The sequence below is a fragment of the Myotis daubentonii genome, chromosome 4, assembly GCF_963259705.1.
Source record: "Myotis daubentonii chromosome 4, mMyoDau2.1, whole genome shotgun sequence".
Classification (NCBI taxonomy): Eukaryota; Metazoa; Chordata; class Mammalia; order Chiroptera; family Vespertilionidae; genus Myotis; species Myotis daubentonii.
This window is the reverse complement of record NC_081843.1, coordinates 81655950-81674719: the sequence shown is the minus strand read 5'-3', so window position 1 is coordinate 81674719 and position 18770 is coordinate 81655950. Positions and strand designations below refer to the sequence as shown.

The following is an 18770-nucleotide window of genomic DNA, read 5'->3' as shown; positions in this document are numbered from 1 at the left end:
CGCTACTTCTCCTTCTGGTCAGTTTCCTCGGATCTACTTCTTCTAAACAAAGTCCAGTTCTCCAAGGTCTCGCCGCCTCCTCGGCCATCTCCCCGTGGCGTTCCAAGGGCCGCCCGCCACTCCTGCGCTAAATTCGGAACCCCAGCCGTTGGCTCGCACCCGGGAGGCGCGCGCCTCGCCCAGCAGCGGGGGCCCCAGCGAGCCAACCCGACCCGGCGCTCCGGCCGGACCCCGCCGCCTCCGCCTCGGCCCCGCCCCGCTACCTGACGCCCGTGCGGCCCGGGCGCCGCAGCCCCCGCCCCGCGGCGCGCCCGCCCTGCCATTGGCTTCCCCGGCTGCCCGTCTCCCCGCCCCGCGCGGTCCCGCAGGCAGGTTTGCTGGGGAAGCCGCAGTCCCGGCGGCTGGGGCGCAGCGCGGGAGGACTGTTCGCCGCGGAGCGCGGACATCAGCCGGCATGTCCCCGCGCGCGGGAACCCCCACCGGCCCGTGGGCCCGGGCGGCCGCTAACTTGGCGGCGGGCTCCGGCGACCGTGCCGGGGCCATGTAGTCGCCGGCGGGGCTCCCCGCAGCCCGGGAGCGACCACGACCGCGAGCCGGAGCCGAACAGCCCGCGGCTTTCCCCAGAGGCGCTGAGTGCGCGCCGCGCCCCCGCCGCCCCTCCGGTGGCACTTTGGGCCGGAGCGGGAGATGGGGGAGAAAGTTTCCGAGGCGCCCGAGCCGGTGCCCCGCGGCTGCAGCGGCTACGGCGCCCGGACTCCCGCCCCTGCGGCGACCGCCGCGTCCTCGCAGGGCGCTTCCTCGGCCGAGTCCTCGTCGGGCTCAGAAACTCTGTCGGAGGAAGGGGAGCCCGGCGGCTTCTCCTGCCAGCGGCCGCCGCCGCCGCCGGGCGGCGCCCTGTGCACCCGGCCGCCCGCCGCGTGGGCTCCCACCCGCGCGCTGCTGGAGCTCGGAGTCTCCGCGCCGCCGCCCGGAGGAACCGTGCCGCCCGCGCCCCGAGGCAGCAGCGCGTCCCAGGAGGAGCAAGACGAGGAGGTGGGCGCCGCCTCCCCCCTCAGCCCTCGGGGTCCCGGCTGCCCGGCGAACCCTGTTCTCCACTCCGCACGCGGGTGGTGGGCTGGGCTCACTGGGGCATGGAGAGGGGAGGGACCCCAGGCGCTCTGTCCCGAGCGGGGCTGTAACAGGAGCCTCCCGGTGGGCCGGTGCTGCCGGATGGTGTGCTTTTAAAACGGCCGAGCAGCAAACTTCTCACCTTCTGTGTTTGCTGTCGAGGCTCTGTGGATGGATGTGATCTGCAGACCGGGCTTGTCCCCACAACTAACATCTCAGCCTCCGAGTGGGTGTGGCTTTCCACCCGAGCGCTTGGGTGGAGGGGGAGTGTGTTGACGCGATGGGTGTGAGAGGGAGAGATGGGGTGTTGCGGGTGGAGGGCGGGTGGAGTCGTCCCCGCGGTGCGTTTCAGCGGCGCCACCCGCCCGGGATCGCCCCGGGGTGGTTTTGGCTGGTCCCCGCGGCGGCCCTCCTGCGGACTCCCAGCCCTTGGCCCGCGGCGCCGAGGGGAGGGGCGCATCGGCAGCTTCCATTTGGACTTGTTTCAGGGTGCCCAGATGTGTGCTGGTCGCCAAACTAAATAGGGACCACCTTCCCGGGACAGTGCCTTCCTAGTTTCCTGGGAAGGATGTTCCTCCAAAACTTGTGGGTTGCATCCTAGACATTGAAATGCACGTGACTGGTGTCTTCTGCCTGCTTTCTCTGGCCTCCTCTCCCCAGGCCTCCCCCCCTCCCCTCCCCCTTTGGAGGGAAGACACTTCAGGAAGCATAAGGTTCTTCATGCCTTGAAGATTGTTTGCTTTGGACGTTTCTTGCGGGGAAGTCATCTTGATTAGGCAGAGCCATAAATAAAACATCACACTAACACAGCCTCCTTGTGAAGTTAATTCCTCAGTGCCAGAGTGGTATTTTCCCTCTCTCCGATGGGATTAGCTGTAGTAAATGTCTTTTTCTCTCTCAGAGATTCTGCAAGCTGAGGCCATTGCCCTGACAGTAGCCCCCCGAGACCTCGGCCTGGAGGCAAAAACTAGATCTAGCACAAGGTGAGGAGTCCAGGTCCTAGCCTGGCAGGGAGGGGGCAAACCCTAGCCGGTGCTGGGTCCAGCCCAGTCTCTGGCAGTAACCGTGACCCATCCCCCATTCCCCTGGAGGAGGGCAAGGATGCCGGTGTGGAGACTGCTTTCTAGAACTGTCTCTGCTCCTGAGCTGTGACATTTTGGGTGAGTTGTTTCCTTCCCCTGAAGTTCAGTTCAATAATTTTGACCAATGAACTTCAAGGTAAAAATCATTTATATGTGTCCACGTCTCCATGGTCTGATCAGGAATTTAATTTGGATCCAGAGTTCAGGTTGGTTCTTGGGACCAGATGGCAGGAGTTAGGCTGAGTGCCACACCCACCATGGAGCTACCTGAGCAGACTGTGGACTCAACCAGGGTTCCTTAGTGGTTGCATCTCCTTTTGAAGATGCCAGGCATATGTTTTTCACGCTTTTTATATTTGTTTGTCCTGTGACACCTGCCTCAGTTTTCACAAATGTGCACACTTGTCACTGGCAGCTGGCGGTATGCCGTAACATTGATTTACCGCGAGATTCTAATAACTATTGTCATTGGTAGAGAAGGTGGTAGAGTTAGTTGCGCTATGTTTTCTGTGCAGCTAGGAAGGTGCTCCTTGGTACACGCCGTGGTCTTGCAGAGCCTAGGCAGGGGATGTTGGGAACTTCTCACTTTTGACCTGGATTCTGTAGCTGATGTATTGCCTGGTCCCAGGATGACAGTGTTTTACTTTTCCGGAAGTGAACATAATGACAGCTTATTTCGCAGGCAGTGCAGGTGAGGACTGGTTGATTGAGTCACATTTTGGAAAGTGGAATGGCAAAACGACATTGGTCAGTATTTGTGAGATCTCAGAATTGGATGTAAACTGACACACTGTTGCAATTTATTGTGTAACTTCTGGTAACCTGTAGCAGGGGGTGCGGGAATTGTCCAGAAGTGGGAATCTTGATTTGCTTTGAGAATTTTAAAGTGAAAAAACTGAGGTTCCCCACCTCCATCTCCCTCAGGTTTAGGGAAGTGATAGTCCTGGTGAAAGGGGTTGAAGTGCAGTGCACATTTGTGGGTTCATGCACTGGTGATGGTATGGTGCAGGGGTTCTTAACCTTTTGGGAGGAGGGCCTTCGGGAATCTGATGAAAGCTCTCCACTCTCTGCTCAGAAAACACACACTGTTCTAGAGGTTTCACTTTCAGGTTTCAGTTCAGTGAAAGACCTGAGCTTGATTCTCAGCTCTACCACCTTAACTAGATGTGGGATTGTGGATCATTCAACTAACGTAAGCCCCAGTTTTTTACCTCTTATGTGGGAATAATAGCAATAGAGTTGCTACACATTTTATACACACCATCTAATTTAATCCTAGCACAATATCTAGCATATAGCATTGGGTGCTAGGTAAATAGTAATTTTTCAAGTTCATTTGTGATAAAATTTGTGAAATGGAAGTATAAGCTTGGGCAGGCTTATTTATGCATAATTAATCTACCGTATACTTTCAGAGACCCTGAGGTTGTCTATTCAGTTTATTTCCATTTTATTAGCATAAGGTGGGAAACAGTTTTTATTTGTATCAGGTTGTATTATAGCAAGGCACAGAGTATACAGCACTAAAAGGTTTAAGTACAGTCAATAAAATGCAAAGAGGTTCATTTAGATTTTTAAAATCGTTATGTCTAACTTGGGAGAGTCATTGTTTTTCCAAAGTTATTTTTACACTAACTTGCTGCATGAATTTTATAAAGCCACAAAATTAAAGTTTCTAGCATATTAGTACAGTGCTAGCTTTTTTTTGACAACTTTGTTAAAGCTGTTTTTAATAAATCTAGTAATGTTAACAGTGTTTGATCAATTTTATATATTATTTTACTGTTACTATTTGTGTAAATTTACAAAGTCTTGTAGACTTCAACCAGCCCTTTAAGCTTTTGGTGCTTATAAGCAATACCAGTACTAGTGTCTTGGTGCACAGATTTGTGCACATTGAAAGGAAATTAATTAGAATAAATATTTTAATATCATTATTTGCCCTTTCTCTACAATAGAAGTGTCAACCAAATTCACGGTCGACAATGACAGATTGAAACACACGCGTGCGATTGGCGCCAGCGAGAGCTTTATATGTATTGTGCATGTGCAAGTCAACTTAGCCTTTTATATAGAGAGAATAAACTTGCTTAATTAGACCTGCTTTCTGATTTAGCTAAACTTTTTTCAGCCAAGTGAAGCACCCCAACTTCTCTTTCAGGTAATTGTCAGCAACACAGCAGTAAATATCAACATGAAACACATTATTATTATAGTTCAAGCAGGGAGAACAAAGGGTAAATATTTAACTGCAGCAGTGTTTGACTATATTCTGCGCAGTGAGAAAACCTGAAGTCATTTTCAAGGTCCACCATTTCTTACTTCTTTTTAGTTGGGTCAAGTTTCTAAACTTTGTAAATTTCCGTTTTCTGGCTAATGAAAACAGAATTCAACTGAGTCTCCTATCAACCTACTCCAGGACTTCTGTGAGGACCAAATGAGATGAGGCACGTGAAAACGCTTCACAAACATTTGGTTAAAGTATAAAATGTTTGCACCTGGCTGTAAAGCAAGTTGTGTTCCTGAGCTGAAGAAACTGCAAGGAGGCTAGTGGTAGCTAGAAAGAGGAAGCCAGGCATTGCTACGTGATGTCATTACCCAGCGCCCACAGTGACCATTTCTGGGCTGGGCTGGACTGTGGTGTGCCATGGGGTCTTGGCAGCGTTGGCTATGATTTCGTGGGGTGTCGCTCCAGGGTGGTGATGGGTCCTGTGTCCCACTTGGGGTTTGTCTGCACCAGGTCCGTGGTGCTGTTTATTTTTAACTGGCCAGTGTGCATCATGGCAGCTTCTGCATTGAGCATCTGCTCCCTGGTGGTCAGTGCACATTATAGGTACCGGTTGGACGGACACTTAGCCTTTTATATATATAGATAGGTAGACCTGGGAGATTTTACAAGGACAGTTCCAGACCTCCACAATAAAGCAAGTGGTAATCTTTTTGCTGGTGGAGGGTCTTGTCTTCAATTTGTAAAACAATGCAGTATCTGTGAAGTGCAATGAAGTAAAGCCAAATAAAAGGAGGTGATAGTTTTATGTACTTAATTAATGTCAAACACATGAGAGTTAGCGATGGCACATGATTTTTTGTTTAAATAAACTTCATCTGACTTTAGCACTTCTACCTGAAGCCTGCGGAATTGGGGTCTGTGGGTGTTGAGGGGTGGTGGGCTGCGTTTCTGACAGACAATCTGGATTGGACTGTTGTTCCTCTGACCACATCTCTGAGCTTTCCTCTAGGCATCCTGCCCTGTCCCTTCCCAAAGAACCCTGTGATGACTAATACAATCCTCGGTGCATTTGCTGTGTGTCAGTGAACTTGGGGCAGTTTCTGTATGCCTGGCACAGTGCCTCTAATATATTAGTGGGGGCTCAGTAACTATATCCTGAATGATGAGGAGAAAGCGACATCTTTGAAAATAGTTACACATTTGATGGAAGGGTGACTGTGTGTGTATTTAATTGCTTTGCCCATTGTGATTTTTGCTTACGTTTCTTGACCTTTTATATATATATATATATATATATATATATATATATATATATATTTTAAAAAACCCACCTCAATCATAGTGAAAATGTGTGAACAGTTTTTCTAGGGAATTTTTGAACACAGTTAAATCCCCGAGGATCCACTCAGAATACCTGTGAAGGGACTTGTGTGTTATCTTTGCTTTCCACTGTGTATTAGAACTTGAAACTTTCAGGGATTCTTAGAATGGCAGAAACAAAGGCTTAGGAGTTGAAAGGATTTACAACTCAATATAGAGTGTCTCCTGTACCCTATGCTACACTAAAGGGTTTATTTTATTGGCTTACATTTGGAAACAGTGTCCCTTATTAACAATAGGCACAATTATGGGTTGTCTTTTAACCGTTCTAGTAAAAGGAGTTTGAGGACTGTTTCTAATATCATTTTGGATGTGTGTGGGTCCCTCACGTGATAGTAATGCAGTAGATGAATTTCTAGTGCTCACTGGTTAAGAGAATAAATAGCAGAAAACAACCATCAATTTAGTAAAGCTTCTTATTGAATTTGAGTTTTATTAATCACAGCAGCCACGTGCTTTGAGAGAAAAAAAAGTAGTGCATAAATCTTGGCATATTTATTATTTAGTCTGCTTTTTGACTCATTACTTCCATAAGAGTCACGAGTTCAGAAAAACAGTCACTGAGCTCTGGGCACTGAGGACTCGAAGGCAGGCAAAACGGAGATGGTTTTGACCTCACAAAGCTTCCAGTGTAGTGGAAGTGATGGTCACTAAGCACACGGTTATTAATTAATTGGGTTCAAAGGTCTTCACTGGTGTATGGGGAACAGGCTGTGAGGGGTGTGTGTGTGTGACGGTCCTGTGTAACTCATTTAGTCTGGGGGAACTGCCTCCCTGAGGACACTGACATTTGAGCTGAGACCTAAAGGACAAGGAGGAGTTAGTTGGGAGAAGGGGCGAGATAGGACTGATGCAGGTAGCAGGAGGCTCCAAAGCAGGAGAGAGGATGGGGGTCTGCTTGGCATGGTGGAGAGGAGAGCATGGCATCAAGTGATGCTGCAAAGAGAAGCAGCAGTCAGTGATGGCGAACCTTTTGAGCTCGGCGTGTCAGCATTTTGGAAAACCCTAACTTAACTCTGGTGCCGTGTCACATATAGAATTTTTTTGAAATTTGCAACCATAGTAAAACAAAGACATATTTTTGATATTTATTTTATATATTTAAATGCCATTTAACAAAGAAAAATCAACCAAAAAAATGAGTTCACGTGTCACCTCTGACACGCGTGTCATAGGTTCGCCATCACTGCCCTAGGTCTAAGGGCATGGGGAGCCACGGAGGGATTTGAAGCAAGGCAGTGCCATGACCGGATTTGCATGTTGGGAAGGCCAGGCAGCATGAAGGCCTCCTGTTGGGAACTGCTGGTGTAGCCTGTTTAAATGTCCCAGAGTCGGAATGGATAACCTGAGAAGGTGGCATGGTACTAAATGCTTTGTGGAGGGTACAGGGGGCTCCTTCCTGGTAGTTCAGGCACTCCAGGGAAACACATGGGCGATACAACAGGAAAAGAATTTAGGTCTGTTCAAGAGACTATCTTAGTGTGAACACTAATTCTACTTTTCATTGTGATATCGTGCTGAACCTAGTATTTTCTTGAAGGAAAACTAGTATATTAACATGAATGGACTTGAGAAGAGGGCCTCGAAAGAGGGTTCATTTTCATAGGTAAATTGCAGGGGAACATTTACTTGAGGTGAGCAGCGTGGAGATGGCTCTGAACTTGTGTGAGAGTCTCCGGTGACAGGAAGGGTGATGTTCTAGGCCAGCACACATGACCAGCGTGTGCTTGTTGGCATGGATTTTCCTAGAGAGGGAAGGGTCAGCATCAAAGAACTAAGGCTTTCACCCTTACCCCCTTCTGGCCTGAGCTGTTCTCAGAAGCGTCAACTGTTTATATTTGCCAGTGCTTTGGGGCCAGTGACAAAGGCTGTCTATCCCCTCAGACTTAGTGGGTACTGGATGTGAGTGCAGTTGATTTTAAGTTTGTCCCTGTGAGGAAGGGTGTGGAATCAGTGCCATGCATGGTGCAGAGCACAAATAGTGGGGAGAATCCTGCTCTAAAATGTCTCCCAGCGAGAAGGGTCCTTAACCAGGTGGCCTGGCATGAGAGAAAACTGAGTACTGTGTGTGTGTGCGTGCGTATATGTGTGTGGTGTGCACACATGCACAACATGTAGAAGAGATGATTGTACTTTTTAGATGAAAGACACCCCATGCCATTGATAATCACATTCTCATATCTGTAGTGTTGCCTGAAGAGGGCTTGTGCTTCTCCTTTCATCCCTTCAGAGCCGCAGCCAGTGTTTCCCTGCTCTGGGATCAGGGTCTGTGGAGAGAGCCAAAGGGTACAGACTAATGACCTTGGTTCAGCCACGTATAGGCCATGTGACTTTGCAAAGGTTATTACTACTGAGACTGTCCCCTCATTTGTAAAATGGGCATGCCAATATTTATTACAGGGCTTGTTATGAGAATTAATGGAATTTGCTATTGTTGTGGAGCGTGGCCATGCTGGTTTATGCAGAATATCAGTGCCATAGGCAGGACTCGCCGGAGCCCAGAGGTCCCTTCGCTGAGGGAGCATGCTCCCAGCATGTTTGTTGGTAGTCCTGGCAGGTCCTTTCATTCATGAGTAGGTCGTGTAAGTTATCACTTTTAATTTCATGGACAGAGCATTCTTACGATGCACTCACAAGCAAAGTTTTATGGTGTATGGTTCATTAACCCTTTTATTAAGACACTATCTCTCCTTTGCTCATGGAACCTGCTCTTAGGGATCATTTATTAAATAATGCCCTAAAAGACTCTATGAACATGTTAATTACTAGCTACACCCCCGGAATTAGTCGGAAGGCAGCATGTCAGTCATGTGGTGAGGCCGGTGAGAAGACCATGTACTTCACTTTAGCTTCCGAGGTAATGATTTAGAGGCTGAGAAGAAAGTAACAAGGAAATTAAGTGATTTTTCTGGAAGCCAACCTTGGTTCATATAAGCATTGCAGGCGGAATGGGGGGGGGGTGTGGTTAGGCAGGTGGTCCAGGGGCCACCCTAACCTGGCAGAGGGGAAATATGTTAGAAGTGCAATAGATCATAAAAATGCAAGAACTCATGTATGTAAATTGCCCCCCAAAATTCTGTTTTGTCCCTTTGAGACAGTGTAAACAATTCACGTTTTAAGGCAAATATGCAAATCACCCAGGAGCACTTTTGATATAACTCAAATGCTGGCACCTCCCGAGACTGCAATTCATTTCCCTTCTGCCAGCCCTGTGCTCTGCCTCCACACCTGTTCAGTTGATATTTACACAACTTTGCATTGTTTAGTTCAAAGATTCCTGTTCTCTTTTATGTCTCCGATATTTTGTCTGGTTTCTTATCTGGCAATGTTATTTTGGGGTGAAGCATAACACAAAATATGATTAAGCAGAAATCTCATTCTCTGGCAGCTGCTGTGTACTTGTTTCTTTTCCTCTCTTTGCCCTTCTCGTTAGTTCTCTCACCCAGTTCAGAATTCCTGGGAGAGATTGGACAGTAGTCACCTGTGCTTCCAGGGTTGGAGAGAAAACTTCCCTAAATGTGTACTGTTGGTTCAGGACCGTGGTCAGCAGTGCACCCCTGAAAGTCACATTTAAATGTATAGAACTTGTGTGACATTCCTGATGGCTCCTCCACCTTCTCTTATCGAAAAGCTTCACTCTTATTCAATGATTTGAATTCATAACCAGACACATGTCTTTGAGACAGCTTATAAATTGGTACCCTAAGCCTGTACTCCTTTGCTAGCCCATCAATTCCCCTCTTGGACACAGTCGATATAATTTTGATTATGGTACTTACTTCCAGTGAGCCTAAATGTTTTGAACTGATATTGGGGAAAGGAAGAGGTGGGGAGGTGGGAAGAAGATTAGCAAGACTGACATCTTGGCTTTCTTAAATTTCATAGGCTATCATGTGGACAATGAAATTTTTGTGATTTTGCAGTATTTTTGGTGAGTGGCAAGCTCACAGGTGTTTTGGCTTCTGCTGTAGAACTTGATCAGCTGCTTTTCTAATAAGCTGAGAAGTTAGGTATGTAGTTCAACCCTGGATGATGATTTTGTGCCTTTCTATGTTTATTTGAAAAATAATACTATCACTTCTCGGGCTTCTGGTGTTAACATTTGTCTTTTCGGGTGTTTCTTTATGCGGAGATGCCACACCTTCAGTGAGTGATACAGCAAGGGCCCCAGTGCCTCATCAGTGGTAGGGAAATAGAGTAAAATTGGGTTAGAATTGTGGTTAACATCTTCTGTCACTGTACACTGCCATTGAAACATATTCACAGAAGTTGCAAATTTAAAATGGCTTCTTAAGGCAAACAATACTGGCCAAACTATATTAAGGTATTGAAATAGACTGCAGTGTGGGGAAATCCATTTTGTGTAGACGGTTAAGTGATGGTTTTTACCAACAGGCTCTTTATGAATATGTTGGTTGCATAGGAATCTGTCTGGCTCCCATACACAGAAACTCGTAAGATTTGTTTTGTCGCTCTCTGAGTTGTAGCTGCAGTGCTTAATTGAAATCACCTGAGGTTTAGTTTTAGCCATCACCCCAGGCTTCGTTTTAAAAGGGCAGCTCAGAGGAGACTCACTTAGAGGCTGCCACGACGGGGAGCACTGCTCCAGAGAAGAGGGCAGCTTGTTTGGAGAGAAAGGACCACTGAGTAAGACGAGAACTTCAGACTCATCTCAGGTGAGTACCGACCGCACCTCTGGGGAAGACCCAAGAAAATGCCGACCTTCCTGTTCTTGTGGCTTTTATCAGAGTAGTAAGTAGAAGCGCCCTGCTGTCTGTGCCACCTTAGTTTAAAGACTGAGCAGGTGTGTGAGCCCGAGAGTGAAGGAGATTGAGAAGAAAAGTATTTGTCAAGTAAGGAAGATAGTCATCGCTTTGCCCTTGGTTTCGCTACTTTAACTTATTTATCTATTGTTTGAAATTTTACCCTTGCCAACTTTATTTAATGTACCACCTTATTTCCTTGGCAATTCTTGGGTCTTATTTCTCCCTAATAAGCGACCCCAGTTCTCTTTCATCGTGGGCATGGGTGGGTCCTGCCCATTCTCCAGCAATAGGAGGAATAGATAAAATGGAAATTACTTTGAACTCTCTTGGTTTTCTCTACTAAAAACGTCAGTATCACTTTTGTTTTCAAGAGTTCTGCTTTTGAAATTAAAACATTTCTACCTGGAGAACACTGAGGGCAACAGTTTTAGGATTTTGGAATAAGACAGATAGGCTAGTAGAGTAGTGACATGATACTTTGGTAACCTGCTAACATCATAGTGTTTTAAATTCCCTTAGAATTATTTCCCAGTCATCACTTTCTGTGTATTAGGTTACCTGTCACTCCTTGTTCTAATTCATCCATGTTTCCTTCCACCCCTTCTATAGCTGGGTCATCGGAATTTTAAAAAGAAAGGCGGAACCACTTTGGTGGGAAATTGTAATAAAACGTTTGTTACACAGAATGTTTGGGGCAAAGGCCTTTTGGTTACTGAGTTTTATGATTCACAAAAATGGGAATTTTATGATTCACCAAAAATTAATTTGAAAGCTCTTTTTGTTCTCACTTTGTTGCTTACCCTTTTGCCTTAGAATGTCGTGGCACGGCGTTCCTGCCTTATTATGCTGTGCTGAACAAGCGAGATTTTAAAAACACGATTGGACATCTTGTAGCGCTTTAGGGCTCTCCCTTTGCACATCAGTCATCTTTGAAGACCATCGAAGACATGAAAGTGTGTATGCAGAGGTAGAAAGTGAGTATGAAATGGCATGTACTATTAACAAGAGTAGACAATCTTGATTTCTTTTTTTAACTTTAAAAGTTGAAACTAGCAGGGTTTTGCTGCATTACCCTTGTTCCTGGGATATGCCACATCATCATGCATATATTGTCAGTATTTGTATGGTGTTTAATAGTTTGTACAGCCTTTTCTGATACTATTTCAACTGTTCTCTCATTCCCATTTTGTACACATTTCTTTTTGTAGTAGAGTTAATAGTAATCTCTCTCTCTCTCTCTCTCTCTCTCTCTCTCTCTCTCTCTCTCACTCTCACTCCCCGCCCCCCCTCTCTCACTACACTGTGGGCTCCTCAAGTGGGAGCAATGTCATATCAACTCAAATCTCTGCAGCAGGGAGAGTGTGTGGCATATAGTGGGAATTAATCCATTGCACCAAATGGCAGTTGAGGCATATTGTGTGTCAAGACAGCATTCTGAGTGTTTTACATGCATTTGCTCATTTAATTACCATGCTGTAGCTAAGTCATCTTCTCAATGTTACACAAACGAGGAGGAGAATAGTGGGAAGAGATTGGGACAAGACAGGTTTACAAAGACCATTGAGGGAACTGCATTCCCTAAGGTCCCAGCCTCTTGGTCATCTTAGTATCTCAGATCTGAACATAGATGTGGCACGCAGTAAATGATAGTTGAATGCATGATCATTGAGGAATGAAAACACCACTTGCAGATAGGTCCCTGTGCATTTGGTATCTAAGAGCTTGAATTAAGTGCCTGTAGAACTTTCGTTGATGTCCCGGCTAAGATTTAACAGGCCTCCGATCTGGGTTTCAGATGGTCAGTTTAATGGGTTGAGTGGGTTTGTTCAAATGAAAGGTTTTGACTATAAATCAATACTTATTTTCCTGTTAACTTTGGTCAACTGTTTTCTGTTTAGGTAATTTTTGATTTTTCATTATAATCATGCTTGTAGCAGTAAGCCATTTTGGCTACATGTTTAAAGGAATTAATTTGTGATGATATATTAACAGCTAACCTTAAAATATTAGCAGTAACACTGGGTTGTACTCATTAGTGCTCAGGATAAAACTGCTGTCAGTGGACATGGGTTAGGATTTCTGGCAATTTTATGGGGAGAGTTGGTAGGTCTGAACTTTGCCTTGGCTTCTTTTTTTTTTTTTTTTTTTTTAGATTTATTATTCAATTTGATCATTAAGGTAATCCAGTGTGGCAAATATGATTATTATTATTTTTTTTATTGCTTAAAGTATTACAAAGGGTATTACATATGTGTCCATTTTATCCCCCCGCCCTAGACAGTCCCCTAGCCTCCCCTATCCCCCGGTGTCTTATGTCCATTGGTTATGCTTATATGCATGCATACAAGTCCTTTAGTTGATCTCTTACCCCCCTACCTCCTGCCCCCCAACCCTCCCCGGCCTTCCCGCTGCAGCTCGACAATCTGTTTGAGGCAGCTCTGCCTTGCCTTGGCTTCTTGCTGGGCGAATTATCAGCCCCCACGGTCTTCACAGGTGATGAAGTAAGAGGTCCTTTCCGCTTCAGTGCCTGTGGGATTCCCTCTTACTATAGAAACATCAATTTAAAAACTTAAAGTTCTATTGGTATGCCATTTGTTAAAGAGCTGTTCAGTCACATGTTTCTTTTGACAAACCTGATAGTTGTGTTTTCTGATTTGTGAATAGAAACATATACTTAAAGGAATTCTCTCAAGGACACTTACTCATGGATTCTTCCTTTTAGCTTATGCTGATGTGAACATGCAGAAGAAATATGGTTTACTTGTATGTTCCATTTCTATTCATCTTTTAAAGTGATTTGGTATGTTCCTGTCAGTCATCAGAATACACGTGGAGGGTACCTGCTAGTCCCTGCAAGGGAATTTTATTCTGGATGACGAGTCACCTGTGCATACTCTTGACACTACACCTTTCTGTTGGGGGCACAAGGCATTATTATTATTATTATTGTTCCAGGAAACTAGGAAGCATGGTTCTTGGTGCTAGCTCCTGGAGACTGCAGAACTAGCTCTTTCCTCAGAACCACCTGCCAATCCTTCGGTCCCTGGCAGAACCTGCTTTCTTACTACAGGCTCCAAACAGAAAACACGTGGGTTTGTGATCTGCTTGCTGCCTGGAATTGCTCTAGTGGCCACGTCACAGGTCTGTCATTCCCGTGTGCCGGACCGACAGCTTCTGATGTTTAACAATCATTCTTTCATTTCAAAGATTTGTATGGTCTCTGCTCCCCCAGGCAGCAGGGCCCTCCTATACTGTTCTGGATCCTCACTGCTCAGGCCTGGAAGTGGATTAAAGTTTGTTTGCAAAGTTAAATCTGAATCTGTCATATAGAGAACATTGTGATGGTTGCCAGATGGTGGTGGTGGGGGCAGGGGCGGGGGGCGCAGGGGGCTGGGTGGAAAAGGTGAAAGGAATTAAGATGCATAAATTATCAGTTATAAAAACAGTCATGGGGACATAAAGTACAGCATCGGGAACATAGTCAATAATATTCTAATAACTGTATGAGGTGAGATGGGTAATTCTAATAACTATGTGTGGTGTCAGGTGGGTAATAGACTTATGAAGGTGGTCACTTTGTATGCTATGTAAATGTCTAATCACTATGCTGTACACTTGAAACTCATATGTCAACCATAATTGAAAAATAAATAAAAATTTAAAAAATCAGAATCTATCAGGAAAAGTTGCTTTTTACCAGTCATCTGATTTTTATTAATTATGTATTACTATTGTCTTAACCAGAGGCTGGTGGCTCCATCCTAAGCTGTTAGCATGAGCTTTCAGAGTTGTCTTCCGTTTGTTTGAAAGTCAGTTGTGTGGAACTTGGAGCGTGGAGTCTCATAGAGGTAGTTTTAAATAGTGATTCCGCTTCCAAAGCAGCCTACAAAAGCCTACTTAACCTCCAGAATGGGTGATAAAATCCTAAAAATGCGATGATGGTGCTGGACATGATGAAGAAGGTAGCGTTTTAGGTCTGGAAGGTCAAGGCTGCTTTGCACCCTGCCTTAAGTTGCCCTTGGCCAGACTGGGAGCAGAGCCTGGGCCTCTGGCTCTGCCAGTGCTCCTGCCCGCTGGGCAGTGCTGCTGCTGGCTTTCTGTTTACCATAGGTTCCTTGTCGTGGGCGAGTCTTTCTTTTCTACAGTGTTGGGGGCACTGGAGGTGGCACTACAATGTGGCACGAGTACATTGGCTGGTAATTCTCAACATTGGCACACCTGGATGAGCTGGACCTGCCTCCCAGGTGTTCTGAGTTAGGGAACAGGTGAGTTGGCGGAGAGGGAACCCACACACCGAGTCTTCAAGCCAGCCACATAGTGGCTCTGGGTGTCTGCCTGGAGATATGGCAGTGCCCTTTCTTAGTCTTTAGGACACCGTCATGGGTGCCCAAGACTCCTTCCTATTTGGGGAAAATCCTTTTAACCCAAAGCAATATCTCCTGCCACTTTCCTGTTCATTTCTAAGTCGTGAGTATGTATTGTACAGCTTGATGACTATAGTTAATACTGTATCACATATTCAAAAGTTGCTGGGAGAGATTTTTGTTTTAAATTTTATTTTATTGTTTAAAGTATTACAAATAGAAGTACATATGTCTCCTTTTTTCCCCATTGACCTTCCCCTGGCCTCTCTTACCACCCCCTCCCCACCCCCACACATGCCCTCCCCCTCCCCCCCAGTGTCTTGTGTCCATTGGTTATGCTTATATGCATGCATACAAGTCCTTCAATTGATCTCCTACCTCCCCTCCCCCCAACCCTGCTGGGAGAGATTTTAAAGGTTCTCATCACATGAAAATAATTTTGTAACTAGGTATGATGATGGATGTTAACTAGACTGATTGTGATGACCATTTCACCATATATATGATAGCAAATCATGTACACCTGAAATGAATATAAAGTTATATGTCAGTTATACTCAATTAAAACATAATGTAGAAGGTGATTATCTCAGAAAACCCATCAGAATGCCTTAAATTAACCAAGTACTATTAATATAGGGACCATTTATGTCCAAAACATTCTTTTTTGTGTTATAAAATTTGTTTATAGAACACATGAAGTTCTAATTTGCAAGGTCTTGTCTCTCCCTCACCAGCAGACATTACATTCTCCCATGATTTTTCTTTTAGTTTAACTCAGATCGCAGGATAGTTCCTGTAGATCAGTGGTTCTCAACCTTCCTAATGCCGCGACCCTTTAATAAAGTTCCATGTTGTGGTGACCTCCAACCATAAAATTATTTTCGTTGCTACTTCATAATTGTAATTTTGCTACTGTTAGGAATTGTAATGTAAATATCTGATATGCAGGATGTATTTTCATTGTTACAAATTGCACATAATTAAAGCATAGTGATTAATCACAAAAACAATATGTAATTATATATGTGTTTTCCGATGGTCTTAGGCGACCCCCGTGAAAGGGTCATTCGACCCCCAAAGGGGTCCCTACCCACAGGCTAAGAACCGCTGCTGTAGATGCAGCTTTAAGTAATTGCCACGTCCTCATTCCACTGGGGACCTGTCACTTACATGTGTGTTTTTAGGGACCCCGTTCTCTTCTGAACCTTAACCCACAGTCTGAGGATGGGTGGCCTCCTCACTCTAACCAGAGGATGTTTTTATTCATTATGCCAGGAGCTGCTTGTTTTCTTTTTTCTTCTCGCTTCCTGTTTTACCCTGCCCTTCTCTGGGTAGATGGTTAAGGCTGTGTGGGATTAGTGTAATTTGTTCTTTTAAAGAGATGGGGAAGGGCCATCAAGATTGTTTATAGCATTTCCAGCAATGGGGCTGACTCCAGCAGAGCCCCGCTCAGTGTCTCCTTAGAGATTGTCTGTGGTAATTAAAAAGAAAGCAAAACAGATTTTTAAAATGATAAATACAGGCTTACCAAGTGATTCCATAATGGTAGGTGTGAGCCCTGCTGAGAAACACCAGGCGTGCTCACTTTCTGCTCCTGAAAAACCTGTAATCAGATGGGTACTTTCTCCAGTTGTTCAGATACCATTACCTGCAGTTTTTAGAAATTATTTTGACACTTAAGGACATCTAAGGATGTAAATTTAATTACCACTGCTGCTTTCTCTGTGGGCTTGGATGGAAAGTGGCAGATTCTGTAATAGAATTGCCACTGAAATGTAGTGTTTCGTTTTTTAAAAATATATTTTTATTGATTTCAGAGAGGAAGAGAGAGCTAGAAGCATCAGTGATTAGAGAGAATCATTGATTGGCTGCCTCCTGTGCACCCCCTACTGGGGATTGAGCTGGCAACTCAGGCATGTGCCCTTGACCAGAATTGAACCTGAGCCTTCAGTCCCCAGGTGGATGCTCTATCCACTGAGCCAAACCAGCTAGGGCTGAAATGTCATTTTTTTTTAAAGTTGAATTTCAGGAGTGTTCCGAATTTTTTTCTAAACTGGCAATACGGACTGATGACTTTGAAGCATCACCACCTTACGGTTTGGGGCAGGCAGAGTAATTTGGCTTTTGAGGGAGTAACTTTCAGTTGTGTTAAATCAGCTTCTTGCTTATGATACTGTACAAAACTAGGGCTTTATTGCAGTGGGATTTTGGGTGTGGGGCTCATTTTAACCTACACGTGCAGGCTGGAGCGACGTATCTGGCATTATTGCAGTTCAGGGTGGTGAGTGAGCTGAGCCAAGACACCTTCCTGGGTTTCTTTTTTGAAGTACTCATCTTTCTTCCCTTGCCTGTTGGCCTACACATTTGAAGGCAGAAAGGGAGGAAATATTATGGAGTACTGGATGGGTGGACGTGGAATACTGGGATGTAAGGGCGTTACCTTAGCATGCTGTTTCAATAATAAGTGCGGGTGAAGATGGCCTTGTTGGAGGTGAGATCCTAGTCATCCTTCTTGCTGTGGGCACAGCTGGTGTGAAAGTGCACATTGTTCTCCTTTGGCACATCAGTAGGTATGTATTGAACCTTCCTGCTTGCAAGGCTCTGTAGGAGTTGGAGGCTTGGAGGGAAGGGAGATGCAAAAGAAATAAAAAATCTGGTCAGTGCCTAAAGCAACGGGCTAGCAGTCAGAGTGCACGCAGAGCGAGTTGGCCTGAATGTGCACAGTGCCTTGTCAACAAGTGAAAATGGGATTCAGACTGAAGTACAGAATCATCGATCTGATGGGCTTCATCTGGAAGCGGTTTTCCTGGTGGCTTGAAGATGTAAGCATTGGGCAGGAGAAAAGAACATTGTACCAGATGAAATGATTGGCCCTCTCAGAATATTCCTCCTATATATCTGCAGTTTTAGGAACGTCTCCTTTTTTTCTCTTTAAAAGTAATAATATTTAGAAGCAATAGTAATTGGCAGGTTGGTTTTTCTACATGTGTATGGTTAACTCTTTGTGCCTGTGGAATTTAAAATGACTGGTACAAAAATGTATTACCAGGATGCAGTATTTTTCTAAAACCAGCTTACTCATGGCTGCATAATTTCTAATCAATAATATTTTTTAAGGATTCCTATTTCCCTAGGTAATTAAGCAATGTTTACAACGAATATTTTCTTAGCCACTGTCTTAAGGAACTTTTAGGTTTTGTCTGTGGGGGTAGAGTTTGGGGAGAGAGTATGTTTGGTGAGAATTGACCAGGTAAGCCATTTTTGGTAGCATCTCTTGAGGCCAGCCTGCTTTGGGATATCTTTCGGTTACTCATTACTTGAAATTTGCCAAGTTTAGAGCAATGATGTTTTTGGCCCAGCTGGAATTTAAAACACTCCATCTTTTTTTTTTCTTCTTCCTCCTCCTCAAAGTGCATTTGAAACACTTCCTAGAGATGCTCTCACCATCTGGGTCTTTGGCAGAATCATGGCCTCTGCCAGGGATGTGGCCCCAGCGCTGAGGACTTACCCTGTGCCCGAGGCAGCCCCTGACCCGAGCTCCCCAGGCCTCTGAGCCATGTGGAGTGGCTGTAAGTCCTCCGCTTCCACAGACTGGATTTTATGAGGCACATCCTGTGATTTTATAAGGCAGTTTCTCCAGGCTTCAAACCTGTCAGGGTAGCTCATTCGCAGTGTTTGCAGGCGGGGAGGGAAGTGAGCCAGCTGATAATAAAGCCTACTCTTTACAAAATTCTCAGGGTGTTATCTGTCTCCTTCAAGTTTCTGCAAGCGTGGGGGGAAATTCCTTCCCCAAAGCATTCGTGATTGCCAGTCATGGTCTACCAGTGTGGGGGGCCCC

The 18770-nt window shown here is 45.3% G+C and overlaps 1 protein-coding gene across 4 annotated transcripts in view; it reads left to right on the top strand.

Moving 5' to 3' along the window:
* The first annotated feature begins 397 nt into the window (after nt 1–397).
* MAST4 (microtubule associated serine/threonine kinase family member 4) overlaps nt 398–18770 on the top strand; it is a 521544-nt gene continuing 503171 nt past the window's right edge. For 3 of the 4 annotated variants that reach the window (XM_059694454.1, XM_059694452.1, XM_059694453.1), the window contains exon 1: nt 399–1032. In XM_059694454.1, the coding sequence (XP_059550437.1) occupies nt 688–1032 (345 nt within the window). In that variant the 5' untranslated portion in view covers nt 399–687. Of the gene's footprint in view, nt 1033–18770 lie in introns of all 4 variants that reach the window. The other variant, XM_059694451.1, reaches the window with a different exon arrangement.